Source organism: Benincasa hispida, chromosome 11, assembly GCF_027475165.1.
Source record: "Benincasa hispida cultivar pf3 chromosome 11, pf3_genome.v1.1, whole genome shotgun sequence".
Classification (NCBI taxonomy): domain Eukaryota; kingdom Viridiplantae; phylum Streptophyta; class Magnoliopsida; order Cucurbitales; family Cucurbitaceae; genus Benincasa; species Benincasa hispida.
In genome coordinates this window covers 89,363,463-89,381,661 of record NC_143488.1, presented here as the reverse complement: position 1 = coordinate 89,381,661, position 18,199 = coordinate 89,363,463, and the positions used below count along the sequence as shown (strand labels likewise).

The following is an 18,199-nucleotide window of genomic DNA, read 5'->3' as shown; positions in this document are numbered from 1 at the left end:
GATTAAGTGTTAGAGATCAAACTACAACGCATCAAATCAACATCTACACCCACACAAACTCAAGTTCAACTCCACAAAACAAGTTTCTCCAAAAACCTCGTGCGAATAAATCGGCACGCCCGGTGGGACCTCTCTACCTCTCATCTCTTTCTCAACATTCAAGCAAATCAATGGCATCTAAGAAAGTCGCATCTTAAGTGTCCTCCACAAGCGACTCCAACATGGGACCTGTCACACACAGTCGTTCGAAGGAGGTGATGCAAGAGCAAAAGAAAGGTTTCTTCATCGCGCACAACATCTTGAGACAGATGACTGAATCTCCTAAAGGCGAGATTGTCATCAAGGAGAATCCCTTATTTGACAACTCTACTTCTGTTGGGATTGATGTCCTAATTTTCCCAGAGTCTCATAGTTTGTAATCTTTACACATTGTTATGAATAAAATAAGAGTTATTTTATTTGGCATTTACTCATATCCAATAAACAAAGCTCCTGGTTATTGTATGTAAACTTAAGCATGTATATGAGATATACAAGTGGATCATGCATTAAGTGAAAACCTAAATAGTTCTGTAGTATAAGGATTAAGGAGGGATACCTGATCCTTGTGACACTACGGATACGACCCATTTTGTAGATGTTTGCAAGTATTGTGAACTACTACAGATGGTAGATCCTGACTATTCATGTAGAGACATGCGAGCGAGGGTGTTCTATACAAAGAGTTTGTATAAGACCGGACCACGAGATGACCAGTCTCTTTATATAACGCTGTTGATACTTGAGACTTATATCTCACCTAAACGACCATAGGTGACATGACCTAAATCCTGAGTGTTTTTGGAACTCCTGCCTTTGAGAGCGGTCCTTTGATTAGTATGGGTGAGAGTGGCCAGATTTCTAATTCAACATGCCTACCTTTTTGGGGATTTATCTGATTTAGGAGCTGGGAACTCAGTTACACAAGATTGAATTCACTCCTTCCTCGAAGCAGGAGTAAGTAGATAGATTACTCCTTTAAGGGCTGATTCCGGGTCTTGAACATAGTAGCCACAGCTTCTCTTCGGAAGAGAGGACTCAGTCATAGTAGGACTATGATTTATGTTCATTAGAGGGATCAGTGGTACTTAAGGAGTTAGATGTAACTACAGGGGCATAACAGTTATTGGTCCAGCTGTACTTACGAGCGATTTGTGAAGGGTTATCGCATTGTTGATTGGTTAATATGGACACATAATATATATGTAGTAAAGAGAGTTCAGCTGTCAGTCTTTAGTAGAGTGCCTAACAGTTAATGGATGATGGGTCCTGTAACTAAAGAGTTTAGTCAGTTATCCACGTACCGTTGGCGCTTTGAGCTACAGGTTCATAAGGTCCCCTTGGTAGCTCAATGGATTCAAGTTGAGAATCAGTTCTTGGTGTTGATTTGAAATGTTCAAATTGACAGGAGGAAATTTAATTATATATGATATGATCGGTGTGATGTATGAGATACATCAAGTGGAGGATTAATGTAAATGAGATTTACATTAAATACCATTAAATAGAAAAAGAACTATGGTTTATATGTTTCATGAGATGAAATTTTAAAACTATAGGTTATAAATATAGTATGGTAAGTTGGTTATCATATATATTTATTATAATAATAATTATTAGATAATTATATTTTTTTCCCTAATAACCAATTGAGTGGGAGGTTATTGGTGGTTTCATGGTAACCATGAGATAAAAGAAAAACTGTTTTCCTAAATTTAGTAGTTGCTGTGAGAATTTCCATTCTCGGATAGACTCACGCAGATGCTGTCAAGTGAATAGGATTCACTAAACGACAACTGAAGAGAGACTAAACAATCGTGGAGTGACACTACATGATAGTTCACTCAGCTGGCCATTAACTAAACGATCGCGGAGCATTTTCTAAACGATCACGGAGCTTTTTCTAAACGATTAGGCATCGTTTATACGATAGATTTCTGTCATCTCCCACTTGCTCAATTGTTTACACAATTTTTATTCCTCCGTCTCTTCCTCTAACCAAGTCCACACAGCCTACACTTCTGAATTCTCACACTGAGAATACCTAGGTAGCCATTGTGGTGGTGTCGTACTCAACTCGACTAAGGTCGAGGTTTTTGGAGGCCGTTCGTTGAGTTCGTGGTGTTCGTGTGGTGGTCGCTGTGATCGTGCTGTGTTGCGGCTGTGGTGTACGAGCGTTCGTGTGTTGCAGTCTTGGAGATTGAACGAGCGTTCGTGATTGAGGGTGTTTGAAGATGAGTCTTCAAAGGTATAGTTCTATCCCTTGATCTTATGTAAAGCATGTTGTAGTTTTGTATTGTGCATAACTTGTTAGTTTCCGTTTCTTGATTGTAATTGTGTATGTTCAAATATGAATGGAATTTGGAATGATCATTTGCTGTTCATGGAAATCCTCATGTCCGATTTCTTTCAATTGATATAAGAGATTTGTGCAGTTGAAATCCTTGTGGAAATCCTCGTACATAACTCATTTCGCTGCTCATGGAAATCTTCGTGGCCCCTGGGAGCGTCCTTTTCGGATGGGTTTTGTGCAGTTGGTCAATATCAAGGTGAACTCCAGAAATCGATAGGGTCACTTTAGTTTTTGCCCCAAACGAATTTTTTCCCTTCAGATTGGTTGCTTGGGACGGAACTCTAGGGCCTAAAATGGCGGGTCACACTTATGAAAAATTGCTAAGCAAGTTAATGATTTCTTGACCAAATCAATGATGGCTAGTCGTTATAGGAGTAAGAGTTGTTCTGGTATTAATGACTGGTTAAGAATATCTCAATTTAGAGGAGGGATATATTGACCACCGTTTGGCAGCTTTTGTCTTAAACGTTTGAAACGCCATCCAACAAGTCAAAAAAGGAATCACATCCAGATGTGATTTCTGTCATGATGGAGGACATAATAGCTGAGGCGGTCATGGCAGAAATGGAAAGGACGATAAATTTTCTGATGAAGGTCGTTGAGGAGCGAGATCATGAGATCATTGCCTTGAGAGAATAAATGCAGTCTCGAGAAGTTGTTGAATCAAGCCAAGCTCCTACTGTCAAAGCAAATGACAAAGAGAAGACCATGCTGTAGGAAAATCAGCTTTTGTTGCCTCTCTGTCAGTCCAATAACTGCAAAATATGATCTGACCTTCATAAGGGCTCAGTATGGAGGCCCGTCTCATACCTCTTTTATTTATTCCAAGTTGTACACCCAGAGAATTGACAGCTTGAGAATGCCTACTGGATATCAACCCCCGAAGTTTCAGCAATTCAACGAAAAGGGCAACCCAAAGTAACACATTGCCCACTTTGTGGAGAAATGCAAGAACGCGAGAACCAGGGGAGATCTGCTAGTCAAGCAACTTGTTGGAACCCTCAAAGGAAACGTTTTCAAATGGTACACTAACCTAGAGCCTGAGGCGATCGACAGTTGGGAGCAGCTTGAAAGGGAATTCTTAAACCACTTCTACATCACCAGACGCACTGTCAGTGTTGAGGAAAATTGGGGTGAACGCAATATTTTGCGTTGCATGTCTTAAGCTATGTGTTTATTCCCATGCGTCGGTGGTCATGCGTTGGAATGAAATTATGTGTTAACGAATGTATGCGATGACCATGCTTTCCTGTCACAAGTTTTCTTGTGCTCACGCCAAGTATAACGCGAGCGCAAGTTTCTCGGGTGATCCAAGGTCGAACATAGGGACTTATCACTCAATAATACTTGTGAAGCAATGTGTTTGAGGTGATGAATAAAAGTAAAAAAGAAGAAGCTGAAGGGATTACACACTACTCTTACTAACTAAATAGATTGAGCAATGGAAGATTTGCGATGAGAATTGATAGATACACAACAACTGTTAACGCATATTAATGTTTATTATCTTAAATCGCTCGAGTAATCCCAGTTCGTCACACTAACGCATCGCATACCTCTTGGTGGTCAGCCGCATGACTATATCTCTATAGTGCATGGTTGCGTCGAGCACAAGACCGTGCCTATCTCTAGAAACAATGCATACTTTGCTTTAGTGCGTTCCATCTCTTACCTTCTCAGGCAGTTAGATGCGGGTAGTTAACTTATAGACAAGTATTGCAACAACCCATCGACAAACATTGCTATAGCCTTTCACCAAGCAAAGAGGATTAACTCACTATACTCGCATAACGCACACCTCTCGGTGGGTTACTACATGCGTCCTATCTCTAGGCTACACGATTGAGTATGTGATCGCCTTTGATAGATAAACGATGAAGGTAAACAATGATAAAAATAAAGGCGATGAATAAGATGGCATTGAAGGAATCAAGATATGCTTGATTACAAAATATCTTAATATCTTAAGCTAAAATGTAATACAATACAGAGATTAGAGAAGAAATGGGAGACTCTGCGTCAAGGCTGCTGGTGGTGCCATGGATGGATGGTGGAGACGAAAGCTCCGGTCGTCACTCGGACTAGTTTGTGGAGATGAAGAATCCTCACAGGAAATCTCTCTCATGCTCTCATCTATGATCGCAAACCTCTGCCTTAAGGCAGAAGTTCGGATGATTTGAAGTGAAGGTCCAAGGTCTATTTATAGAGTTCAAACACCGACAACAATCATGAAAGCGTTATGTCTCACTGCTGCCTTTTTCGCGGTATGGGCAATGTCACATCATCTTATCTTGTTGATACTCCCAAAGTATGCATTCAAGCTTGATTCAACTGAAGTATCAACGCATTCCATTCATCTTGCAATTGCCCTTCTATTATGGTTATAACTTTGTAGCCGCAACATCCATGTGATGACCGCATCCGATTGATGACCGTAACTTCCATGCGATGGACGCATGCGATTACCGCATGTGTTCGTCTATGCGATAGCTCGGCTTTCACCGCATGCGATTGTCTTTGCAGTTGCCTGGCTTCAGCGCATGCGTTTGATTTTGCGATTGCTTATTTCCAATGCATGCATTTGATTCCTGCGATAGCTACAAAAATACACTTTGGCATGGAATAACGCATAATATTGGGGTTAGTGAGGATTTAGGTGCTGACCGATACAAAACTCAATTTTTCACAAATTCTAAGTATTATCATCGCATTTTCTACTTGTTAGCCCTCATAATTCTAAATAAAAGGCTTATAATAACTGTCATTTCTGCCAGTTATCAGTCAACATGATGTAGCTGAAAAACGCTAAGTAACGGAAGGGGGAACCAGTGATCGACTACATCAACCAATGAAGAGTTCTGAGTTTGGACTGTAAAGATCGACTCATCGAACTGTCTACTGTAGAAATGTGCACCCAAGTATGCACTGGGGACTTCTTTATATTCTGCAGGGTATAAAGTCCCATACATTTGAAGAATTGGCAACTCGCGCCCATGATATGAAGTTGAGCATTGCTAATAGGGGAATAGAGGATTTCCCGATCCCTAAGATGAAGAAGGATAAGAAAGAGATAAAGGTGCTGAGAAGATTGTGAAAGGTGTCGCGAAGGAGTCAATGGTCGTTAATGCAACCTAACTGAAGTTTTCTTCGAAAGGGAAGGAGAATAAAATTCAAAAGAAAGATGATGGAGGTGAAAGAATTCGCCTGACTTTGAAAGAGAGGTAGGAAAAGTCTATCCATTTCTTGACTCCGATGTTGCAGATATACTTGAGCAACTACTAGAAAAGTAGCTTATCTAGCTACTGGATTATAAACGACTGGAACAAGTAGGGAAGATAGATGATCCTAACTACTGCAAGTATCATAGGGTCGTTAGCCACCTGATTGAAAAATGCTTCGTGCTAAAGGAGTTGATCCTAAGATTGGCTCGGGAGAGGAAGATTGAACTAGACCTAGACAAGGTTGCTCAAACAAATCATGTCGCAGTGGCAGTAACTTCAAGCGCTCTGACATGGATTATATGTTATGATGAAAGAGAGAGATTGGTTCAGTTTGGAACCCTCGAACTTGTGGTTGTACGGTTTCAGCAAGAGATCCAAGTTACAGACTTTCGAAACAGAGAAGAAAACATTGATAGTGACAAAGATGAAGGCTGGATTCTTGTAACTAAAGGATCCCATTGAAGGACCCTTGAGTAGAAGCGGGATTGTCTCAAAATACCCATTTTATAGAATATAAATTTTACAGAGAAAAAAAGACAAATCATGTATTTAATTCAACAAATATACAACATGCTTATAAAATTATAGAAAAAATAAATAGGGTTTCAGAAACCCTTACCTTTGAATATCCTTCTCCTCTATACAAGTCACGTACTATAAAATCTAAATGGACCAAATGGACACCACCATTTAGGAACATCAGTATTCTCTGGTAAGAATTCAGGAGCTGTGAGCTCTAGTGAAATTGGATTGAGAGGGAGGGAGAAAGAAAAGAGAGGAAGAGCAAGGGAAAAAAAAATCTCTTAGATTTCTCAAAAACATAGAACTATTCTGTATGAATCCCCTTCTCTATTTTGTAGGATCAAGAAGAAGACCTCTCTCTACAACAACTGCCTACTTATGTGGGTGGAGAGAAAAAAGGGGAGGGAAGTTAATTCCCTCCCAAAAATAAAAGAAAAAATTAATTTAAAAAAATTAAATTAATTAGTTAATATAACATCTATATATATATAACTAATTTATTATACATATACATATAGCTATATGTTATATCACATATAACATATAACCTATAGTTTTTATATTGTATCAAATACAATATAGTCTATAGTTTCAATTTTCTCTCACCAATGACTTTTAATGTAAATCACATTTACATTAAATTAATTATATGGATCCAATTCATATAATTAATGATTACATCATATTCAAATATTTATTCTTTCATAAATACTTAATATTATAACGTATTAAATACATTATAGTAATTATATTACATATAATTAAAATTTAATTAATTATATAAAATATAATTAATTCCCTAAAGTAATTTGAACAATTCAAATTAATCCAAAAACTGATTCTCATTTAATCTCATTGAGCTACCTAGGGGACCTCTTGGACCTGTAGCTTGAAGCTCCAACGGTACGTGAATAATTAATTAAACTCTTTAGTTAAATTATTCACCATCCGTTAACTGTCGGACACTTCACTAATAACCGACAGCTGCACTCTTCGCACTACAGACATATTTTTGTATCCATTGGATATAACCAATCAATAGTACGATGATCCTTCACAAATTGCTTGTAAGTATAGCTGGACCAAAATTACCGTTTTACCCCTATAATTACACCTAAATCTTTAAGTACCACCGACCCCTCTAATGAACAATAAACTATAGTCCAACTATAATCAAACCCCTCTTGGGCCAGGAGAGGGTGTGGTGCCATATTGTTCAAGCTCCGGAATTAGTCTTTAAGGGAGCAATTTATCTACTTGCCTTGACATTGGGAAAGGAGTGAATTCTTTCTTGTGTGGTTGTGTTCCCCGCTTCCCAATTAGACGAATCTCTAAAATGGTAGGCTTGTTGAGTCAACGATCTAGCTACTCTCACCCATACAAATCAAAAGACTGCTCTCACAGGCAAGAGTTCACAACTCACTTAGGATTTAGGTCATGATACCTATGGTCATCCTAGTGAAATGTAAGTCTCTACTATGAACAACGATATATAATGAGACTAAAAACTTCGTGGTTCGGTTTTATACAAACTCCTTTGTATAGAATATCCCCGCTCACATGTCTGCACATGAATGATCAGGATCTGATCATTCATGTGCAGACATGTGAGCGGGGATGATCATTTATAGAACTTTACAACAATTAAAACACCTACAAAGCGAGCCATACTCGTAGTGTTGTTACTAGGATAAGGTATCTAGCCTTATCCATCTACTACAGACCATTTAGGTTATCACTTAAATACGATCCACCCGTATATCTCTACATACATGTTTAAGCTACAAGATAACCCTTACTGTTAGTTTATTGGTTTGTGATTAATGCAACTAATTTTGAAATAAAATATCATATATTTTATTATAAAAATAAAGTGTTTGTACATTACAATTACAAATTTTAGGACCCTATGAGATTTAGGGCATCAATCCCAACAGTAACACGCCGAAAGAAAAGAAAGTCGAGTCCTGTTTAAAAAGAATCACGCTTCTATCAGAGTTACAGAAGAGGGAACGAGACTTAAAAAAGGAAAGGAAAAAAAAAAAGGCTCGGAAGCCCAAGCTTGTTGAGGAGGAAGATGAAGACTTTCCCCAATCCAGGAGACATGTGACATTAGCAGATTTCCTTCTGGAGGACTTCTATGACCGCGGTTCAAGGAAAACGCCAAAGGTTATTGTATGTCACGCTGTCAGCATGACAGAAGAGGAGGATAGTCCTCTGAGTTCATCGAAAACGATGGAAGAATCAAAAGACTTACCATCGTTCAGCATAAATGACCTATTGTCACTCCTTCAAGCAACCAAGACAACCCTCAACGATGCATTATTAGAATCCAATGCATCTAGTGTACCAACCTCTACAACGCGTGCATATGCCTCGTGTTGTACGTCTATAGGTTTCTCAGATGAAGATCTACTATTGGGATCAAAGTTGCACAATAGGAATTTGTACATCTCGGGATACATTCGAGAATAAAAAGTTGGTCGATTTCTCATCAACAATGGATCAACCGTCAATATAATGTTTAAGACGAATATGAAACAACTGGGCATCCTTATAGAGGAATTGTCAAACAACAAGTTGGTAATTCAAGGGTTCAATCAAGATAGCCAAAGAGCGATAAGCATGATACACTTAGAACTCTTCATTGGCGACCTAAAGGCCGACACATTGTTTCATGTCATAGAATCGAAGACCACTTATAAGCTGCTACTGGGACGTCCTTGGATTCATGGAAATGGTGTGATAACGTCGACGTTGCATAAATGTTTCAAGTTCTATCAAGATGAGATTAAGAAGATTGAAGTAGATTCTAATCCATTTTTAGAAGTTGAGTTTCACTTTGCAGATGCGAATTTTTATTTGAAGAGTGAGAGTCTTGGTGAGGCAATGCTCGCAGAGATTCTGTTAATAAGGTTCAAAAGTGGGAAACGCCACTTAGAGCATTTTTCCTTTTTCAAATTAATTTCCAAATTTCCAAATTTTATTTCTTTTAATTAATTATATAATTAATCAAATCTAAAATTATAAAATCCAATTTCTTAAATTAATTTAAAATTGAAAATTAATTTGATTTTAATTAATTAAACATAATTAATTAATTAATTAATTTAACATCAAATATTAAATTAATCACACACTTAATTTTAAACATGAATCATATTCATGTAATTGATATTTAAATCAATATTTAAATATTATAAACTTTCCAATTTCTTTTAATTTCAACAAATTAAACGTTAATTATATCAAATATAATTAAACAAACCCTAATTTGAATTAGAACTTATTCAAACTCAAACCCTAATTTCAATTTTGAACATTTTCAAATTGAAATTCAAATTGAAATTCAATTTGAACAATTCAAATTGATATCATTCTAAATTCACTTGATTTATTAATTCAAGGTGTTTATATTTTATGAGCTAGTAGAGGGACCTTATGGACCTACATATCATGAACTCCAACGATTTAAGATTAATTGGCTAAAACTCTTTAGACCAAATTAATAAATATTCGTCAACCATCAAGTCACACCACTATAGCTCGATAGTTGCATTATCCTCACTGTAGATGTATTTGTGTTCACAGATATAACCAAAACCAGTAAGTCGACCCTTCACAGGTTGTTCGTAATAATGGCTGGGTCAATAGCTATTTTACCCCCGATATTACTTCTTGTTCCTTCAGTTCCTATTGATCTTCTAATGAACAATTGGTTTATGATCCAATCACTAAACTGGATCCCTCTCAGGCCAATGAGAGGGTGGGGCCCCTTATTCAAGACCTGGATTCAGTACTTAAGAGAACAACCTTTCTTCTATCCTTAAATGAGTAGGCGTGAATTCCTTATTGTACCCTATGTCCCGAGCTATTTACCTGGTCTTACCCTTGAAATGGGAGGCTTATTGAGCCGACGCTGTTGAGTCAATCCTCACTGATGCAAATCTAAGTATAATCCCGAATAAACAAGAGTTTATAGTTAGCTCAAGATTAAGATCGAGTTACCTAAGTCATCTAAGCGAAACAGTCAGTCTTAAACAGTAAACAACGTCATAAAGTAAGAGTGACTTATTTCTTGATCCGATCTTATGCAAACTCATTGCATAAGACGCCCCCTCTCCTCATGTCAAAATATGAACGAACCAGGATCACTTCGTTTGTAGTACAACAACTTATAACCGCTACAGAGTAGGTTGCATCCAATAGTGTTACCAGAATAAAACACCCAACCTTATTCGTACACTATAGACCATTTTGGCTATTTACTTGAACTTGATCCATCTTTATGTCTCTACATAAAGTTAAAATATTCATGTAATAGCCATGGATCTTAGTTTATTAGATTTAGACTTTACGAATACAATTTAAAGATTCAATAACAACTTTATTGAAGAAATGTTGAATAACATCTTTATTGATAATATAATGTATTTAATTTTACAACTGCAAGTTTTAGGACACACAACCCAACAAGAATAAGAGAAGGGAAAAGTGTGGGCCCTCTATTACCTAAGAAAGACTTTAACCGGAGCTAAAATCAATTATTCTCTTATTGAGAAAATGTGCCTTGCACTCTTCTTCGCTATCAAAAAGCTGAGACACTATATGCAGGCCTTCACAATTCGTTTAATTGCGAAAGTCAAGCCCATCAAGTACGTTTTCTCTAGGCCAATCATCTCAGGGCGTTTGGCCAAATGGGAAATCATGCTTCAGTAATACGATATTGTTTATGTGCCATAAAAGGCGATTAAAAGACAAACGTGCATTGACTTCTTGGCGGATCACCCAATTCCATAAGATTGAAAGTTAAGTGAAGACTTGCTCGATGATGAAGGTCTCTTCACAGAAATCATAGTGCCTTGGATCATGTTCTTTGATGGTATGGCCTGGAGAAGTGGTGCGAGAGCAGACATCGTCCTCATTTCACCAAAGAAACACATGATGCCTTATAACTTTGTGCTTGCTGAATTGTATTCGAACAATGTCGTCGAATACCAAGCCTTGATAATCGACCTCAAAATGGATTTGGAGATTGGAGTATCGTACATAGAGATTTTTTGTGACTCAAATTTGATAATCAATCAGCTTTTACTCCTGTGAAGTATGATGACTTGAAGCCCTACTTCATGTATGCTAGACAGTTGATGGAAAAATTCGAAAGCGTGACATTGTAGCACGTCCCGAGGACAGAAAATAAGAAGACAGATGCTTTGGCGAACTTGGCTATTGCCTTGGCGGATCCAGACGATCTGTCTCTGAGTATATCGCTTTGTCAGAGGTGGGTTATACCTTCGGTTGAGACCGTATGTGAAGAAATGAATTTGGTATCCATCTGCTTAATTAATGAAGAAGACTGGTGGCAACCTATTATAGATTACCTTGTGCATGAAAGGCTTCTGGACAACCCCCTTCATAAAACTGAGATTCGAATGAGGGCTACGCACTTCATTTATTACAAAGGGGTTTTATACTACCGCTCCCTGGAAGGGATCTTTCTTCGATGCCTTGGAAAAGAGGAATCAACGAAGGCTTTAGAGGAAGCGCATTCAAGCATATGCTGCACGCACCAATTTGGACCAAAGCTACAGTTCTAGCTGAAAAGGATAGGTTACTACTGGCCAGGGATGATCCAAGATTCAATGGAATATGCAAAGAAGTGTGAGGCTTGTCAATACCATGCGAATTTCATTCATCAACCGCTCGAGCCTCTACATTCGACTATAACTTCATGGTCTTTTGAAGCATGAGGCTTGATCTTATTGGCTCTATGAGTCCTAAGTCATCAGCGGGACATTCTTACATCCTCGCAACTATTGATTACTTTTCAAGGTCGGCTGAGGTCATTGCCTTGAGGGAAGCTAAGAAATAAGACATGGTGGACTTTATCTGCATTCATATCATCTATCGGTATGGTATCCCCCATCAAATCGTGACAGATAATGGAAGGCAGTTCTCCTATAGCATGATAAACAGGTTGTGTGAGAAGCTCAAGTTCAGGAAGTTCAAGTCATCCATGTACAATGCTGCTGCAAATGGGTTGGCAAAGGCATTCAACAAGATGTTGTGCAACTTGCTGAAGAAAATTGTCTATAAGTCAAAAAGAGATTAGTAAGAGAAGATCGATGAAGCATTGTGGGCTTATGAAACCACTCATCATATCCCTACAGGAGTCACTCCATACTCTTTTGTTTATGGGGTAGAGGCTATCCTTCCTTTGGAAAGAGAAATTTCGTCACTAAGAATGGCGGTACAAGAGGTATTGACTACAGAAGACAATGTCAAGCTACGTCTTCAAGAGTTGGAAGCACTTGTTGAAAAATGACTGGAAGCTCAACAAGCATTGGAGTGTGACCAAGCGCGAATGTCTAAAGCCTTTGATAAGCACGTAAAGCCTCGATCTTTTCAAGTCGTTGATATAGTACTTTCTGTAAGAAGACCCATTATCACGACGAGACATTCGAGAAATAAGTTCACACCTAAATGGGATGGACCCTACATCATCAAAGAGGTCTACACAAATGGAGCATACAAGATCGTTGATCAAGATGGATTAAGAATTGTCCCAATCAACGACATGTTTCTTAAAAAGTTTTATCCTTAGCAGATGTAAAAAAAAAAGAAAAAAAAGGGAACTCCTTGTCGTAAAATTATAAACTGCACATCGCTCATGGCCTGTATGAGTTTTAAAGGTGAACGTCCAAAAAAAAAGAAAAAAAATTATTTTGAACTATGTTATAACTTGATCCCAGGGTTCATAGGTAGTTTAAAGAAATTTAAGTTCAGTACATGATAAATATGTGTATATATATATAAGGGGGATAAGAATGATAGGATCATTGGACCTTTACGAGGTCATCCCTATGTTGGTTAGATGGCGATATAATAGGGCAGACTTTTTTGGAGTCATCCCTATGTTGATTAAATAGGGTTGTTGAACCTTCCCGGGGTCATCTCTATGTTAATTAGGTGGTGATATAATAGGGCAGACCTTTCCGAGGCCATCCCCATGTTGATCAAATGGGGGTTGTTAGACCTTTCTAGGGTCATCCCTATGTTGATCGAGAAACGACGATATAATAGGGTAGACCTTTCCGGGATCATCCCTATGTGGATCAAATGGGGATTATTAGACCTTTCTGGGGTCATTTCCATATTAATCAAGATATAATAGAGCAGACCTTTCCAAGGTCATTCCGATGTTGATCAAATGGGGTCTGTTAGACCATTTCGAGGTCATCCCTATGTTGATCGAGAAGTGACGGGTAGACCGGGTCATCCCTATGTGGATTAAATGAGGATAATTAAACCTTTTTGGGGTCATTCCTATGTTGACCGAGATATGATAAGGTAGACCTATCTAGGGTCATCCCCATGTTGATCAAATGGGGGTTATTAGACCTTTCCGAGGTCATCCCCATGTTGATCAAGAAGCGGCGATATAATAGGGTAGACCTTTCCGGGGTCATCATTATGTGGATCAAATGGGGATTATTAGACCTTTCTGAGGTCATCCCTATGTTGATCAAATGAGGATTGTTAGACCTTTCTGAGGTTATCTTCATGTTGATCGAGATATAATAGGGCAGACCTTTTCGAGGTCATCCTTATGTTGATCAAATGAGGATTGTTAGACATTTCCGAGGTTATCTCCATGTTGATCGAGATATAATAGGACAGACCTTTCCGAGGTCATCTCTATATTGATCAAATGGGGGTTGTTAGACTTTCCGGGGTCATCCCCATGTTAACTGAGTTATGATAAGGTAGACCTTTTCAGGTTTATTCCTATGTTGATCAAATGGGGATTGTTAGACCTTTTCGGGATCATTGATAACAGGTAGAAATATACGTTATCATAGCTCAAATAATTAAAACAACAAGAGAATGTGGTGGTAAAAATAAGCAATATCATGCCCAAAAGTGCTAAACTGAGGAAATTGCGATCACATGCACCCATCGCATAAAACCAGTTAATTTACTTATTTTGTGCAGAAAAAATATGTTGGCGCAAGTAAAATTGCGATCCAAGGAATTAGACGTTCGCACGCTTGAAAGATTTCAATCGCAAAGTCATGCGATTGTGAGAAGTTGCTCAAAAAGGTGGCCGCATAAAGACTGCGCATCAAGGTGACAACACAATAAATCACGATGGGATGGAAAGCTGATAACGATCGAATCCGAATTTAGTTGACAAGTCGTTAAAGCCACACTATAGCAAGTACACTCAACTTTCGGTGATTATTAATTGGTGCATCAGAGCAGGAGATTTAATGACTGCCCATCATTGCAATCATTAGTAAGAGAGGTTGTTTCACCTTGCGCTCTATAAATACCAAAAAAGGGTTATCAGATATATCATAGATAGAATATATAGAAGTTAGAGAGCCATTAGTCTGTTCACGTACATACTCATACTTAAAGGCCGGAGATGAGAAAGGAGACGAAGAAGCCGAGAGATCATTCCCAGACAGATCGAGAGACTGCCGGAAAACGCTACAAAGGGAGAGAGGGCCAACACATGCGAGAGCAAGAATATTCATCTGGACATAGTTGGAGTGAAAAAGACAGTGTAAAAGGCCATAGGAAGTAAGACATTGCTTACCCAACTTCTTATCTCTAAATTCCAGTTGTTATTTTGTATTCAGCAGTCTATTTATAGAAAATGGAAATCTCATTTCAACCCATGTTCGATCTCTCCATACTTCGCATGAGTAACTAAATTTCTGAATGGGTTGAGAAGTACATAGCTAGCATGACTTAAGATTTACACTTTATGCGATCATCTTGTCTTATGTATGCGTCATTCACCATTTAGAGATACTTGAAAGAGTAGTCTAAAGATAAAATCTAGACTTGAGAGAGTCATATTAGAATATAGGCTTGAGAGAGTCAGATTAGAACTGCATAAGCAAGAAATAGAAACTTAGACATAAGTTCTATTGCTATTAACACATCGCATGCACCCTAGAAATAAGATATTATAGTATGCGGTCACCTTGTTTTATGTATGCATCATTCATCATCGCATAAACAAGAATAGAGGCTTAGACATAAGTCCTATCGACTTCTTCGTATACATCGCATGCGTCCTAATAGGAATTATGGCATTTGCATTGAGAGATAGCGTGCTGTTATTTGTGTGTAGTATGATTACATAACTTGTGCATAATCTTAGGAAGTGTTAGCTAAACCCCTTCTCAACCCCTTTGTAGCATACTCATTGTAACTCTCAATTTCATCAACTCTTCGTTCAAACTCCGTCGCATAGAAAAAATTCTTAATTAAAACACCACCCAACTCATTTGTTTTCACCATCGCAAGAGAATCAGAGTAGCTATCACATATTTACTCAGTAGTCCCTGTGTCGACCTTGGACTTATCAGGAAACCTAGTGAGGCTTATACTTGGGTCTTATTAGGAAAACTTGCATTGCATAACACATATCACCACAAACTCACACCATAATCGCATCACAATTCACAACGCATCAAGTTTTTGGCACCGTTGCCGGAGACTACGACAGTACATATTGCGCTAACAACAAACCTTTTGATTTTCTTTGCAGCTTTTGAGCTCTGTGCACTAGCATTCCTTTGGAAAGGGAAAAAGAAGGCGTCGCATGAGTGAAGGACACGTTCTTGAGCCCAACTACGACCCAGAGATTGAAAGAACATTCCGAAGAAGACAGAGAAACAACCGCCGAAAACAACAGAATGAAATCCCAGAATGGCGGAACAACCGGAAGAAAGAGCCGCAAATGCAAACAACATCATGGCAAACCCCATTCTCCTGGCGAACGACTGCAATAAACCCATCAGGGACTATGCGTCACCAAACCTATATGATTTCTCCCAGGAATCATGAGGCCCGCTTTGGACGGATCGAGGATCCGCACGCCTATCTCCGGAGTTTAATTGAAATCTGTAACACTTTTGTGTTCCCAAATATCTCCACTGAAGATGTTCGACTCACACTTTTCCCATTTTCATTATGCGATCAACCAAGAAAATGGGCATATTCTCTCGAACCAGGGGAGATAACTTCGTGGGAACAAGTTGTCGAAAAGTTCATGAAGAAATATTTCCTTCCTACCGAGAATGCAAGAAGAAGGAAGTTAATCACGAATTCTGAACAGGAAGTAGACAAATCGCTCAGTGACGCATGGGTGAGGTTTAAGAGATTAGTGCAAGATTGTCCGAACAACGGATTATCAAATTTTCTCCAGATGGAGATATTTTATCACGGATTCAATCCTACATCGCAGACAGCTACCAATGCGGCAGCAGCTGGTGGTCTGCTCGATAAAACATATGATGAGGCTAAAAACATTCTTGATTGCATATCAAAGAATCATGAAGATTGGCAAGAAAGCGATCAAAGAGTAAAACTTCGAGAAGGTAACGCAAACAAAGGGGCCATCGCATCTTTACAGAATCAAATGAATGCGATGATTAATCTGTTATAGGGCATCGCAATCAACAACCCTGGAGCACAAAGAGGGCAGGTCAACATAATTGAACAGACGAGCACGAGTTGTGCTACATGTAGAGAATTGCATCCGATTGAAGAATGTCCAAGAAACCCACAGTCAGTCTACTTTGTAAAGAACAACCCTTTCTCTAATACGTACAACCCCGGATGGAGAAACCACCTCAATTTTGCTTGAAAAAATAACCAACAACAAAGTTATCAACCTATGGCACAAAAGAAGAACCGCCAGGATTTTTCCAAGGAATGGACGGTCAACAGCATCATCAAGCCAGCAGCTTGCAAGCACCACCACCATCATCCTCTCTGGAGAACCTACTAAAACAGTACATTGAAAAGAATGAGACGGTCCTCTAAAACTAGGCGACTTCCATCCGCAATCTAGAAATCCAAATGGGATAGATTGCGGGAGAGCTGAAAAATAGACCGCAAAGGACGTGTCGAGCTCAACTGAGCTCCCACGCAACCCGGGGAACACAGGGAAAGAACAATGCCTAGTAATCACCCTGCGAAGTAAAAAGACGATAGCGGAAGAAAGGAAAGAGGCTAGCAGAACCAATCCAAATGCATGGAATCCAAGAACTCGTTGACGCAAAATGAATCAGAATAGCCCAAAACGATGGAACCAGAAGTCGCGTCCACCTCTAAACCTCTAGACCACGAAATAGAGAAGGTACAACTACCACCATTCTCGCAAAGACTGAAAAAGAAGCAGAATGATGAAGGAAAGATCGCTACGGTGTCATTAACACAAAGATCAAATACTATAATCCCACCGAAGATGCGCGACCCAGGAAGCTTTACGATACCCTGCTCAATTGAAGGGGTCTACATCGGTCAAGCACTATGCGATCTTGGGGCGAGTATAAATTTAATGCCACTTTCAATCTTCAAACAATTGAATATAGGACAACTGACACCCACGATGGAGACTCTCCAGCTTACGGACAGGTCCCTAGTACACCCTAAGAGAGATTTGAAGGATGTCTTGGTCACAATTGATAAATTCATTCTACCGGCAGACTTCATCATTCTAGATCATGAGGCGGACAAAGTTGCGCCTATCATATTGGGACGACCATTTCTATCTACTGGTCGTGCTTAAATTGATGTGCACAAAGGAGAGATCACGATGAGCATCAATGGGAAGAAGCTTAAGCTTGAGGCGATCAAGATTCCAGAGGATCAAGAAAATAAGAGAAAACCTCCGTGGAGCTGAAAAATCCAGATTGAAGAAGAAACGAGTAGTCCCTGCGTTGATATATGACACAAACTCATCAGGGACGAATTCTTTTTTGAGTATCCTTTTGATATTTTTCTTTCATGAACTTACCTTACTTTTTGTATAATCACTATTCTTTAGAATTTCCAACTCTGTATTTCATACCTTTTACCATCTTGATATTTAGCAATGTTCGTAGTGAATGATTGCGATGGAGCTATGAGATAACCTAAAAACACGCGACCAGTTTGATCAGCCCATCGCAATCAAGGAATTGACCTACTATAAGCAATGATGCGATCACAGATGATGCATGACAACAGAGTAAATTTGGGGGGTTGTATCTTTCTT

General features: G+C 38.8%; 1 protein-coding gene across 1 annotated transcript; it reads left to right on the top strand.

Moving 5' to 3' along the window:
- The first annotated feature begins 11,019 nt into the window (after positions 1-11,019).
- LOC150033020 (uncharacterized) lies at positions 11,020-11,732 on the top strand. The gene is made up of 2 exons (XM_090307103.1): positions 11,020-11,175; positions 11,313-11,732. The coding sequence occupies exons 1-2, from the start codon at positions 11,020-11,022 to the stop codon at positions 11,730-11,732; spliced, it is 576 nt and encodes a 191-aa protein (XP_090163229.1).
- The last annotated feature ends 6,467 nt before the right edge of the window (positions 11,733-18,199 follow it).